Below are 13,448 nucleotides of genomic sequence, written 5' to 3'. Positions count from 1 at the left end.
CAAGGAGCGTCACAAACATGTGAAATGTTTGTTGAGTTGGCAGACACTCAGACGGCACTTCTCTTGTTGCAGACACCACTGTAAGTGCTGCACAGGGATCTGTTCATTCCATCCTCATTCTGCCCTCATAACAAGCCTGCGAGGGGGGCACTATAATGATCCTCATTTGACAGATGACAAAACTGAGGCAGAGAGGTTCAATCTTCCGCCTAAGGTCACATCACAATAAAGTGACCGAGCCAGGACTCTAACCCAAGTAGTCGGACTCCAGCCAGGGTCCTGGTTCTAAAGCACGCATGATGGTAACTGTCGAACCCGGATGCCATGTGGTCCTGGCAGAACTATTAGAGCAGCCGTCTGTCCAACAACGGCAATGTGGAAGTTGCTTATTGATGTGAGTGCAAGGGAGCCGTGCCAGCCGTCTATTTAGTGCTGCATGATACATCTCCCCAACCTTAGCACCATAAAACCACAACTGTTTATCATGCTCACGAGCTCCGTGGGGTGAGGAATTAAGACCAGCCCAAGGGGATGTCTTGTCTCTTCTCTGTAATGTCTGGAACCTCAGATGGAAAAAGAAAATGGCTGGGGGCTGGATGCCATGAATGCTGAGCTCAGCTGAGCCTCTGGACCCAGTACCCACAGGTAGATACTCCAAACAGCTTGAGTTTCTCACAACACAGCAGCTGGATTCAGAGAGGGTGAATCCGGAAAGAAAGGTTCCAAGAGGATGAGAATGAAGCTGCAAAGGTTTTTTTAGACCTAGCCTCTGAACGGGTGCAATGGCCCCTTCTATACCCACGAGCAAGGCACCAAGGCCAGCCCTGATTCAAGGAGGGGGGATTAGGTTCCACCTTGGTGTGGGAGAGGAGGGAGTAACGCTGCAGGGGAGAAAGACAGGGTCACCGCCCTGTGGGAACACATCTGGCATGGTGTCACAGAGATTGTTGTCACAGCAGTAGGTTCTAGAATATTTTCAGCTGGAAATTACTGAACCAGTGGCTTAAACGAGAAGAAGGATATTATCTCATGAAATGAAAGGGCCAGAGGCAGGTCCGGGCCAGAGTTATTGAGTTGCTCAGTGATGTTCCTCAAGGACCCCAGTGCTTTCCATCTTTCCTCTCTGCTGCCTTTAGCACATCCAAAGTGCCTCAGTCCTTGGCTGCAGATTGGCTGCCGCAATTCCAAGCATCAGGAGACAACGATGTCAAACAAAGAAAGCAGGAGGATATTTCTTCCTGAAAGGCTTGTTAAATGACAAAGAATAACCTCCTCCCCAAACCTCAGAGCCAACTTAGTTTCAGGTCACACTGGTCAGGTACCTGATTTGTCTATGTTCACGCCATATCTGGAAAGGAAGCAGGAAGGGGCAACTGGGTGGCTCAGTAGGTTCCGTGTCTGCCTTCGGCTCAGGTCCTCATCTGAGGGTCCCGGGATAGAGCCCCACATAGAGCTCCCTGCTTCTCCCTCTCCCACTTCCACAATTGCTAATTGTTTATCAGGCCCAGCGCAAAGAGGCAGGCAGAGCTGTGAATAAGACCGACAATATCTCTGCCCTCATAAGGGTTACAGCCTGGCATGGAACAAAACACGTAACCGGCAATTACATAATTAAATACAAATGTGATAAATGCTCTGAAAAGAAGTATGCAATCAATGAACAATTTGCCATAATAAAAAGTATTTCTTCCCAGAGGTTTAACAAAATGAAAGGCAAGATTACAGTTATCAAATCTAAAGGAAGCACTTGGTTCTACAAACCCTAAAAGGAAATCATTGAAAACTATGCATGTTCCCATTGTGTAGGAGAGTGAAGCGCCATGTCTGGCAGATAGACATGTCCTTATCAGTAGAAAAGATCCTCCACCAAGGGTAAGAGATCATTCACTGGGAGTTATGGCAATCGCAATGAACTCGCTGGGACTATCTGACCTTCTATCCAACCGCATGCTCACCAAACAGACTTTGGATTACTTCCTCACTTACCCAGACACCAGACTGGAATTTTCCAGTCTCTACAAATTGATACCTGCCACAATAAAGTGTTATTTTGGTCAATTTTATGTGAGTGTGAACAGTCTTAGGCCTGATCCCTTTTCAGTGACCTGAAAACTGGGCAGACAGATCTTCAAAACCAAAAACACAGACTGGGAACCCCCCAGTGAGCCCCACTCTGCATTCACAGGGTGGGAAGCTGGCTTTACCCATGAGAGCACCAAAAACCCACCTTGTACATTCCTTTGATAGCAGCTATGGCATCAGCCAACTGCTGATTATAGCATTTTCTTATGATGTCCTCATTCTGCAAACCAAAAATAAGTACAGTGAGCACCATACTGTATTTCCACATATGACTCTCACACCCTACTGAGGGACCCCATATAAAACCAAGATTCAGATCATCACAAATCTTGTGAAAAATCCAATTTGTAATCATTTCTCCTGCACTACAGCTATTAGACTGCATTCAATCTTTTTTTTTTAAAAAAGATTTGTCAGGGTACCAGGTGGTGGGTATTATAGAGGGCACGGATTACATGGACTGGGTGTGGTGCAAAAATAATGAATACTGTTATGCTGAAAATAAATAAAAAATAAATTAAAAAAAAAAGATTTTTTGGGGCGCCTAGGTGGCTCAGTGGGTTAAGCCTCTGCCTTTGGCTCAGGTCATGATCTCAGGGTCCTGGGATCAAGCCTTGCATCCGGCTCTCTGCTCAGTAGGAAGCCTGCTTCCCCCTCTCTCTCCGTCTGCCTTTCTGCCTATTTGTGATCTCTCTCTCTCTCTCTCTGTCTAATAAATAAATAAAACCTTTAAAAAAAAAAGATTTGTTTATTTATTTTTGAGAGAAAGAGCACACATGAGAGAGTGCGCATGTGTGAGCAGGGGGAGGGGAAGGAGAGGGAGAGAGAAACTCTCAAGCAGACTCTACACTGACCACAGAGCCCAATGCAGAACTCGATCTCGTGACCCTGAGATCATGACCTGAGCTGAAATTAAGAGCCAGCCACCCAACCGACTGAGCCAGCCAGGTGCCCTATGCTGTGTTTGATTTTTACTTATACTTAACTATAGGCAATAGAGAGCTCAAATGGATAAAATAAATACAGATAATTAAGCATTTTATTTCACTTTATATATTTAAGTCTTTCCACTATCTTCCTAGAGCTGCTTTTAAAAACAGTAAAACCTATTTGTAATTCATATCCTCTCCTGGCCCTTGTACCTTTTGAATGGGATATGCTCATAAAAAGAAATCTAGGGGCGCCTGGGTGGCTCAGTGGGTTAAGCCTCTGCCTTCTGTTCAGGTCACAATCTCAGGGTCCTGGGATCGAGCCCAGCATGGAGTTCTCTGCTTGGCAGGGAGTCTGCTTCCTCCTCTTTCTCTGCCTGCCTCTCTACCCACCTGTGATCTCTATCTCTGTCAGATAAATAAATAAAATCTTAAGGAAAAAAAAAATCTAGAGCCCCCTAGCCATAAACCAGAGTCATTTTCTGATTAATCCTATCAGTTGACCATTGTTTTGGATAAGAATGAAAGACAGTACATCAAAAAAACCCCACAAACCTTGATTCTGATTTCAGTTCTGATTCCAGCATGGACTGCAAACAACGATTAGGTTTTAGAGTCAGACAGAATTGGATTTCAATATCATTGTGCCACTTTCAATCTGCCTGACCTGAAGCAGGTTACTTAACCTTGGCATGTCAGTTTCCTTATCTGTAGATCACGGATAACTGGGTTTCATTTAAGTGTTGTTGAGGGACTTATGGAGGAAACACATTTAAAAGGCTTAGTGTGGTTCTCAGAATGGAAGGGCCCATAGAAGAGGGGGAGTTTTGTTTTATAACTGAGGAAAAGCAATAGTTGTTCTTAATGCCAGACAAATATGCTAACCTGACCAAAGATTTTAGGAAATTTCTTGAAGCAGCACAGTTTTCAAGCCTTGGGCTCCTACAGAGATAATAAGCACAAATAATATCCTGTAAAACTGTGCTTAAGAGCCAGATCTTAAGCATCAAACTGTCTGGTCAGGAAAATAAACTCTGTAGTTTAACTGATGGCTTTAAGCAAGTTAATTAAACTTCCCGGGCCTCAATTTCCTCATCTGTGAGAGAGGGATAATAATCACACCTACTTCATGGGGTTAGTGTGAGGATTAGATTAAATTATATACAGAGTACTTACAAAGTTCCTGACCCAAAGTAAAGCTACTATATGGACTAGCTCTAATATGAGACACAACATATGCAAATTAAGTTGCCCTCATGAGTTGCTAAATTCAAAACTGTAGTATATACCGATCTAAGCACAAGATCAACCACATATAGAACAAAGGAAATGAAAGAACGTGTACCTCTTGATAATGTTTTTCAATTGTTAGGATCCTGTCATGTAGAGCAGTGAAGAGATTAAAAGACTCTTCTTTAAGACGGTCCTCAAATTTCAACTGAAGCAATTCTTTGAGGAACCCAAAATCCACTTGAAGGGATCTAATAATCTGAAATTAGAAAAATGTACATTATTGAAGAGAGTAAGGGCACTGTGTGTGAAGGCTAGTACACTGCTTGGTTTGGGGTTTAGAGAAGCAAATTCTGCCACCCTAAGACATGTCTCTTTGGCATATTGATTATTTTAGGCTGATTATTTTTAAGAAACTGCAAACACAGGTGAAGCTCCAAAACTGAGTTGAAGTGACCCTCTCATAAGAGACATTTACATTTAGAAGGGAAATCTCCACTTGTAAGGGTGTGTCCCTAGCTATACCAGCAAGAGGGGGATGACTTAAAATCTCTAGAAACTCCTATGCTGATTTAAGTCTACGTAACCGTATGCATAAACAATAAACCTTGTTTATTGTACTCTTCTTCAGAATCTCCCATAACTGCTCCCCTCCTCCCCCAAAATCTTCTTTTGTCTTTAGTTGAAAGTAGTAATTAAGGCCATTTCAGAGAGTTACACAATTTTCCTCGGTCTCTCGCATGTATTCAGGAGGTATACATGTTACTAAGTTTTTTTCTCTTGTTAATCTGTCTCTTGTCAATTTGATTCTTAGACCAGCTAGAAGAATGTTCAAAGGTAAAGAAAAATTTTTTCCTCCCCAACATGGAGGAATGACCTGGAATGTAGTCAGGGGCCTGCCCTGCCTTTCAAGAACACCTCTGGAATATGATGTACATTGGAGAATCCCAGTTAATCTGCTAAATTAACATATGCTAATGGAGAAAGGGAGAGAAGAAACATTCCTCCCATTTATTCTTCCCATGCAGAATAAAATATCTGAGCTAACAACAACACTTTATCATACCTCAAAATGTACAATCCAAGATGTGGATATTAAATCAGAATAGATAGGCAAAAATCAACATTTGTTTTGAGTTTACTAGCCAAGCACTTTAATATATAACCAGCATGTTGACTAACAATCATTTCTGATCACCAAAACATACAATGTATTTTTGTCTTCCACCATCTATTTAAAATGTATTCCCTAGGCAATCTTCCCCTGCCCTGAATGGGAACTTCAGTCAGTTCCACAACTTTTCTGCTCGTGCTTCGAATATAAAATCCTACTGTCACTCAAAACACAGCCTCAAGGTGAAATTTAGAATATTATTACCATGAGTTAAACTCATTCAAAATAAGACTGAGTGATCATTGCTACTCCTTCCTCAGGCCCTATGAATATAGAATTCTTTTTTTCCCTTCTTCCTATTATTGGGGGTCCTCTGTCCTTTTAGATCATTCTACTGGATAGTGCCCAGAATGTCCCCATGATGAGGCACTTACTCTCCCTTTTCCTCTTTCATAGGCCACATGTTGCTAATGGGAAACAATCATACATTCCTCACCCCAACAACCCTGGAAATATAGAATGATACCAACTTAGCCACTTCATCTTCTTAGCTTCTTTAAGTACAGGTCAGCACCAGGCCTCTGTGTTTTCCCAAAGCAGCAAACATACTTCAGGTTCCATAAAGCCTGCCTTACTAGCTTTGAGTTGAGGAGGATTGCTTCTGGTAACTCTTATATAAAGAGAAGAGCAATAATGCTTTCTTGATCACCTCAGTAATTTTTCCTCTTCACCTCCTGACTCCTTTATTTTGATTATCCTTGATCTATTTCAAAAGCCAAGAGTCATTGATCTAACGCAACATTCCTTTTGCAAATTCTGCAAATGGAACCTAACTCAAACTCACTTTGGAATTTGAGAACTGCTGTACTGGCATCCTGGAAAGAATCTCATTTTAGTATCCTGAAACTACAGCAAACATTTTATTCTGCAAATGAGGGTAATAAGACTTCCAGTGGTTAAGTGATTATCTAATCCAACATCATAGGATTAGAAATGGAAGGCCCAGGTTTGAATAGTTATGACTATTTTCTTATACCATGTGGTCAACTCATGAAGGGTACTATATTTAGAAATTATTTTTAAAAATATTTGAAAACAAGTGAAATCTTAAGGAATTCCTTAATTTCCAGGAACAGGCAGAGATGACTTTGCCTTTAGAAGACCCAGTCATGTGTGGAGGAAGAGGAGGAACGGAGGCAGAGAAATCCTGTGTGGTCAAACAAACTCCACTGGAAGTGAGACTCCCACAGATCACTATAAACTCTAGATAAAATATGAACAAAACACAATCATTATTCTGGAGAATAAACAGAAGCAGGAGATCCTGGAGGGGATTCAAAAGTCAGAGGAAGGAACTGATGTAGGGTGAGATGCCTGCTTGGGCAGCTGAGTTGAATGACCTCACAAGGCAGCCAAACCTCAACTAGAAATCATTGGCCTTTATGGTCTGAGTAGTAAAATGATAGAGCAATCACACATACTGAATGTAATTGTGTGGGGTTCCTAAAAATAAAAGAACCAAAGAGAAGGAGTGAAAAGTCTGTATATAAACTTAGAACAAACCTCAACGTAACCCCTAAAACACACATACACGGAAGAGACTGCAAGCAGCCCAATGAGATTTGGGCTGTCAACCAAGAAACATTTATATTTGGAATCCAAACAAGTTTATTATGTGCTAAAACAAAGATATCAACAGTCTTTGGGGGAATATATACATAAATATCAGAAGCCAGGACATAACGTTCACAGTACCCAAGGAATAATTCAAAATACCTGATTAAAAAAAAACAACAGGAAGATGTGATTCAGTCTCCCCAACAAAGATCTTTCAGGCCAAAACCAATATTACCCAAATGTTGGAATTATTAGGCAATGATTTTAAAGCAGCTATTTTAACTATGCAGAATAAAGTCAAGAGAGTATAAACTTATAACAAATGGGAAAAAATAGGCAGTATCAGCAGACAAATAGAAACTACAATAAAGAAAACAAGCAGAAATTCAAGAGTTGAAAACTAAAATGTCTGAAGTTAAAAATTCACTGGAGCAGTTTAATAGAAGAATAAAGATGACAGGGGCACCTGGGTGGCTCAGATGGTTAAGTGTTTGCCTTCAGCTCAGGTCATTGTCTCCAGGTCCTGGGATGGAGTCCTATGTCAGGCTCCCCACTCAGAGGGGAGTCTGCTTCTACTGCTGCCTCTCCCCACTGCTTGTGCTCTCTCCCTGTATCTCTCTCAAACAAATAAATAAAATCTTAAAAAAGAATAAAAGAATAATGATGACAAAGGGGAAGAGTGTGTGAACTTGAAGATAAATCAGTAGAACAAAAAAGAGGAAATAATTTCTAAAAATTTTAAAAGTGAGCAGAAATTAGCGATATGTAAGTCCATAAACAGAGGTATTAACATGCAAGTAACTAGAGTTGCAGAAGGAGATGATAAAAAAAGTAGGGTAGGAAAAAAAAATGCTTGAAGATATAATGCCAAAAAGCTCCCAAATATGATAAAAAAAAACAAAGATTCAAGATGCTAAACAAACCTCATGCAAGATAAAGACATATGAACCACACCTAGGTACATAATAATTCAACTGTTGAAAATCAAAGATAAAAAGAAAATCTTTTTTCTTCTTAAGAATGCCTACACAAAACATAGGGCTCAAACTCACGACCTCAAGAGCAAGAGTGGCATGCTTTACTGACTGAGAAAACCAGACACCCCCAAAAGAAAATCTTGAAAGCAGTCAGGAAAGAAAACAAGTACATGCAGGGAAATAACTTTTGGTATGATTAAACTTTTATTAGAAACCAAGGAAGTCAGAAGAGCAATGCCATAGCAAAAAGGAAAAAAAAAATACTTATCAATCTAGAATCCCATATCAATGTAACATTTTAAATAAGGAAAACTATGAGAACTCATTGCCTAAATTGAGAATTGTTAAAGAATCAGACTAAAAAGAAATATTATAGGGCGCCTGGGTGGCTCAGTGGGTTAAGCTGCTGCCTTCGACTCAGGTTATGATCTCAGGGTCCTGGGATCGAGTCCCGCATCGGGCTCTCTGCTCAGCAGGGAGCCTGCTTCCTCCTCTCTCTCTCTGCCTGCCTCTCTGCCTACTTGTGATCTCTCTCCGTCAAATAAATAAATAAAATCTTAAAAAAAAAAAAGAAATATTTATAGACTGGAAACTTAGATTTTCAGAAAAACAGGAGTATTGGAAATAGTATATATCCAGGTAAAAGACTGGTTTTTCTTCTTATTAGCATAAGATATATAAGAATGTTTAAAGCAAACATTATAGGCTGTGTGTATAATGTATGTAAATACAATACATACAATAACCAAGGCATAAGGCACCAGGGAGGGCAGTAAACAGATCTATACAATTTCAAGGGTGTTACATGTTATGTGAGGTTGTACAATACTAACACTAAGTAGACCATGCTCTTTGCTGAAAGAAGAATCAAGGGATCTTTAGGAAGAACGAAAATTAAACTCAAAATTAAGTAAGATATACAGGAAGTAATGTTGAGAAGGAAATTAGCAAATGTGAGCAAATCAAAACAAATATTAAGTGTATAAAATAATGATATGAATAGATAACTGCAAAAAATATTAGGAAAAAAGGTAGAACTGACATACTTGAAAATAATAACATGTAAGATGGGGGGTGATTACAGATAAAAGTAGTAAGTTTCTTGCATTGTTTGACAGAAATTAGAAATTCTGGCTACGTCCACACACTGTAAAACCAAGTGCACATGTTAAAACTGGAGGCAATCATTAAAAGAATAAAGATAACATGATTCAGCACATATTGCATGGAGCACTGGGTGTGGTGCATAAACAGTGACTCTTAGAACACTGAAAAAAATAAAATTAATTAAAAAAGATAGATAGATAACATGATTCACTTAATTCCCAATAGAGGAGAGAATAGGAACTAAAGAAAGTTGATCAATCCAAAGAAAAGTAGGGAGGGAGAAAAAAAGAAGTATTAAAGAAGAAGGTAAGAGAAATTACAAAATAAGTTGACAAAAAAATTAAAATAGATTAGTAATCACAACTAATATTAAGAGAATAAACTAGCTATTGGAAAGATGATAAGATTGGGTGCTTTTTAAACCTACTATCTATAATCTGTAAAAGATATACCAAGGATGCAACACAGAAATGAGGTCAGTGTAAGGACAGGAAAGATTTATCAGGCAAACACTATGCCAAAGAATGTTGGTATAAGGATATTAGTAGCGAACAGAATGGCAAAATAAATATATTTACATACATATATATGGACATGTACACATATACACTTACATATATATACACTCTGAACTATTTGAATGAATGCAGATTATTTTTAATTTCCCGTATCCAGGGCACAATGACAAAGACTGACCTCACACAAAGCTTCAGTATAAGTTGCAGATACCAAATAATTTGTCTCACAAAGAGTTTTCACCGATAACAAAAGACTGACTTTAAAAATCAACAACATAACAATAACTAAAAAGCATACCTGGAAAATGTTAGAGCATTTCAATACAATATTAATCAATATTAAAAGCAATAACTAATAAAAATAACTAGTACTATGAATACTAACAAAATGCTACATTTCCAAATTTGTGGGGTGAAGGTAAAGAAGTATTTGGGGGGAAATACAAGACTGTAAATGCTTATAAAAGAAAAGAGGGGCCACAGAAATGATGCACTGTAGGCACTGGGAGCTGAGAGCCCACTATCCAAACCCATGATCCATTACACTGGTTCTTCCTTACTGAGAGGACTGGGACTTTGTCTGGACAGAACTACATCTAACTAAATTGCTCACTACTCTAGAACTCCTTCCTGTTGAGGTGGTCAAGTGATACAGTTAGGGCCAATGATCAATAAGCTGGGGTTTTCTATGGAAAGTTCCTGCTTTCCTACCATGGTCACCACCGCCCCCCTTCTCTCATAGTCTCCTTCCTGTGTGAAATGCAGATGGCGGCTGGAAGCAGAGCAGCCATCTTGCTACTCTGAGGTCAGAAAAATGAAAGCAAAAGCCACGCACTAATAATGGAGATTTAGAAAGATAAAACAAGTCTGGCACGTAGAGGACAACAGAGAGCTACGGCCCCAACTACAGATGCCTACTTCTAAGTGACTTCGTATTTGATTAAACCAATATAGTTATATTTCCTAAAAAGAGAGCTGTATGACATCCTAGTTGATACTGAGCTCCAACACAAGGAATCAGAAAAAAGGAAAACAAATTGAAACCAAAATAGTAGACTAAGTTAAAAAATAAAAAAGATAGGAAATTTATGAACTAGAAATAAAGATAGGAGTGAGGATTAATACATCTATATAGCATCAGTGTTCTAGGCACAGAAATAAGGAAAAGAAGCGAGGGAGAGAGGGAGCGAGGAAAGCAGGATGGGTGGAAGGGAGAAGAGAAGGAGGAAGTAAAGCAGCAGAAGGCAAGTGCACGGGAGCCATTTCTTAAAGAAGGTTCTCTAAAGCTGCCACATAATATTTCCATCTAATTCTACTGACCAGAACTTAGCCATTTGGACATGACCAGCTGCAAGAAAATAAAGTTACAAAACTTTTCTGAAGGTATTATTAGAAAAGGCAACAAACTGGCAAGTATGTAAGAAAAGAGACGCTTCCAGAAGTTACGGGTCGGGGTGTAAATTGGTACCATCGCTGCACAGAGCAATTTGGCAATATCCCTCAAAATGACTAATGCATACATCCTCTGACTCAGAAATTCCACTTCTAAGTTTATGCCACAGACTGGATGGCCTCTGAGTATGTACAGAATTCTTTATCACAGTAGAAGATTTGAAACAACCAAAATGCCTATTAATAGGGAGAGAGCTAAATAAATGAAGCACATTTTATTACAGGATATACTTGTGAAAATGACAAGGAAACTACCAATACGGACTGATATTCAGGTTGCACTGTTCAGTGAAGAAACAGAAACAAAGTACACAGGAGTATTTATAGGAGTATGCTATCCCATGTGACAGTTTTATTGATTAGGGGTTTTAATAACTCTTGATATCTGAGATATATGAAATGTTCTATTTCTTTACAGCCAAAAAAAATCCAAAGGAAATATGGTAGGAAGTCAAGATTTGACAAAGCTGTATGCTGGGCAACACAGTGATTCACTATGTGACTCTCCACATTTTTCTACCATCCAAAAATATTTCATAATTTCTAAAGTACCGTAAATAGAAAATGTTCGCAGATATCAAAAAATTCCCAAGAGAGTAACAACATACTTCACTAAACCAGTTAATACATATAAGCATGATATAAATATAAGCAGTAGTTGATACAAATTATTTTTAAAAAACATGACTGTCATCCAATTCAGCTTGCGAATTTAAAAATTTTTAGTCATTTCAGTTCTGTGAAGGAAAGAGACATCAAGGCAAACAATACCCAAAATAATCTCAGAAGTTTGAAAATAAATTCAGATTTACCCGTATTAGCTTTTCTGTAGATGAGCTTAGCTCTTTTAAGGGCAGAATTTCGCTTGTATCTGTCTGCGTAGCATGGTCTGTGCAGAAAAAGCCAACCTTCAAATCATCTGAAATAGTAAGTCTGGGGAAAAAATGGAGAGTAAAAGTGCTTTAAAGAATAGCCATTTCCTTTAAAATATGTGTTATTGCACATATTTTTGTGTAAATCATATTCTATTTAAAGATTCAAAGGGACTGGTAAAGTGAGGAAAGCTCGAATTGGCTGCTCATGATTTGGGGTTTTCCCTGCCGATTCTCTGCCCTGGGGCATACTGCTCTGAAACTCATCTTATTTCCATTTTCTGAGATATGATCAATTTGTGCCTCCTTTTAATATCCTTCTACTGTTTTACCTGGGCTACTGCTCAGAGCCATTATAGGTTATGCATGGGCATATCAAGAAAAATACTTTCAGGTAGTGGTTCTCAAAGTGTGGCCTGAGGACCCCCCTGGGGTTCCAGGATCCTCCTCCGGGGAACCCACAAGGTCAAAATTATTTTCATAATGGTATTAATATTTTATCTGCCTTTTCCACTGTCATGCTCTCACAAACGTTTAGGGCAGTTTTTTAGGAGCGACAGGTTACGACATGAATGTAGAAGCAGATATGAGAATTCAGCTATCAGGCTTTAAGTCAGGTGTCATAAAGATGTACAAACATATAAAGCAATGACACTATACTCATCAGAGTTTTTGTTTTGAAAAATATACTTCACTTTCTTTTAAATGTTATTTACATTCACATACAATTGGTTTACCATCTCTCTCTCTCTCTCAAATAAATAAAATCTTAAAAAAAATAAAAAAGAATTAGCAGATTTTCAGTGCAGGCTCTGAAGACAGAGTGTGCTTCTGTCTTCCCTTGTCTGCTGGCCAGCTGGACAAGACCCTGATGGGGGCACCCCATGCAACCCTTTCTCTCCTTTTTATTTGCTGGCAGAGTCTCAGGTTTATGTCCCACAGAATTCAGGGCAGGGTCATCCTATTCCAAGTGCCAAGAGTAACTCTTGTCTGGTCTCAGCCCACCACAAAGATCCCACTCTTCTGGGTAGATTGTTTCAGCGGTGGGTATGGAACTTGGTTCTGCCAAGAATGGCATGAGAAAAGATCTTTTGGGGGATTTGGGGTAAAGCTTTTCATGCTTCTACACAGGGGCACTGGAGGAGAGTTTTCCTCTGTGACTCTGAACATTGCCATGTGTGGAGGTGATGCCAAGAAGTGCCACAGCCATCTGGTGACCACAAGTGGGGCCAGCCAAAGGGCAAAGCCAATACATAGATGATGAGCTTTAAAACAAACAAAAATACAGAAATAATTTTGACAAACAACTTTGTTTAGCTATTGACTCAACTAGCTCTACAACCTGTCATACTTCTGGCCTTCCTACAATGTCATATAATAAATGCACCAACGTGAGAGCTTCTGTCAATCAGAGCTAAAAGCATGCTGATACCCTAGCTATGAGACATCATGTAAATTATGAAACCTCTCTGTGCCTTAGTTTCCTCTTGTGAAAAACAAGAGTCCCTATTTCATAGATATTGTCAGGATTGTTGTGTTGATATCTAGAA

At 39.2% G+C, this 13,448-nt stretch overlaps 1 protein-coding gene across 7 annotated transcripts in view; it reads right to left on the bottom strand.

Moving 5' to 3' along the window:
• Positions 1-13,448, bottom strand: part of CUNH10orf67 (chromosome unknown C10orf67 homolog) — a 143,412-nt gene that overhangs the window by 117,511 nt on the left and 12,453 nt on the right. For 6 of the 7 annotated variants that reach the window (XR_006608105.1, XR_006608106.1, XM_045084971.1 and 3 more), the window contains exons 2-4: positions 11,839-11,959; positions 4,357-4,500; positions 2,228-2,302 (exon numbers count right to left, since the gene is read on the bottom strand). Coding sequence is in view for 5 of the 7 variants with exons in the window: in XM_045084971.1 (XP_044940906.1) it covers positions 2,228-2,302; positions 4,357-4,500; positions 11,839-11,959 (340 nt within the window). In the remaining 2 variants the exon portion in view is untranslated. The remainder of the gene's footprint in view (positions 1-2,227; positions 2,303-4,356; positions 4,501-11,838; positions 11,960-13,448) is intronic. The other variant, XM_013058925.2, reaches the window with a different exon arrangement.

Source organism: Mustela putorius, unplaced genomic scaffold, assembly GCF_011764305.1.
Source record: "Mustela putorius furo isolate JIRA1106 unplaced genomic scaffold, ASM1176430v1.1 tig00000827_pilon_pilon_pilon, whole genome shotgun sequence".
NCBI lineage: Eukaryota > Metazoa > Chordata > Mammalia > Carnivora > Mustelidae > Mustela > Mustela putorius.
The sequence above is the reverse complement of the archived record's forward strand: the minus strand, read 5'-3'. Positions and strand labels throughout refer to the sequence as shown.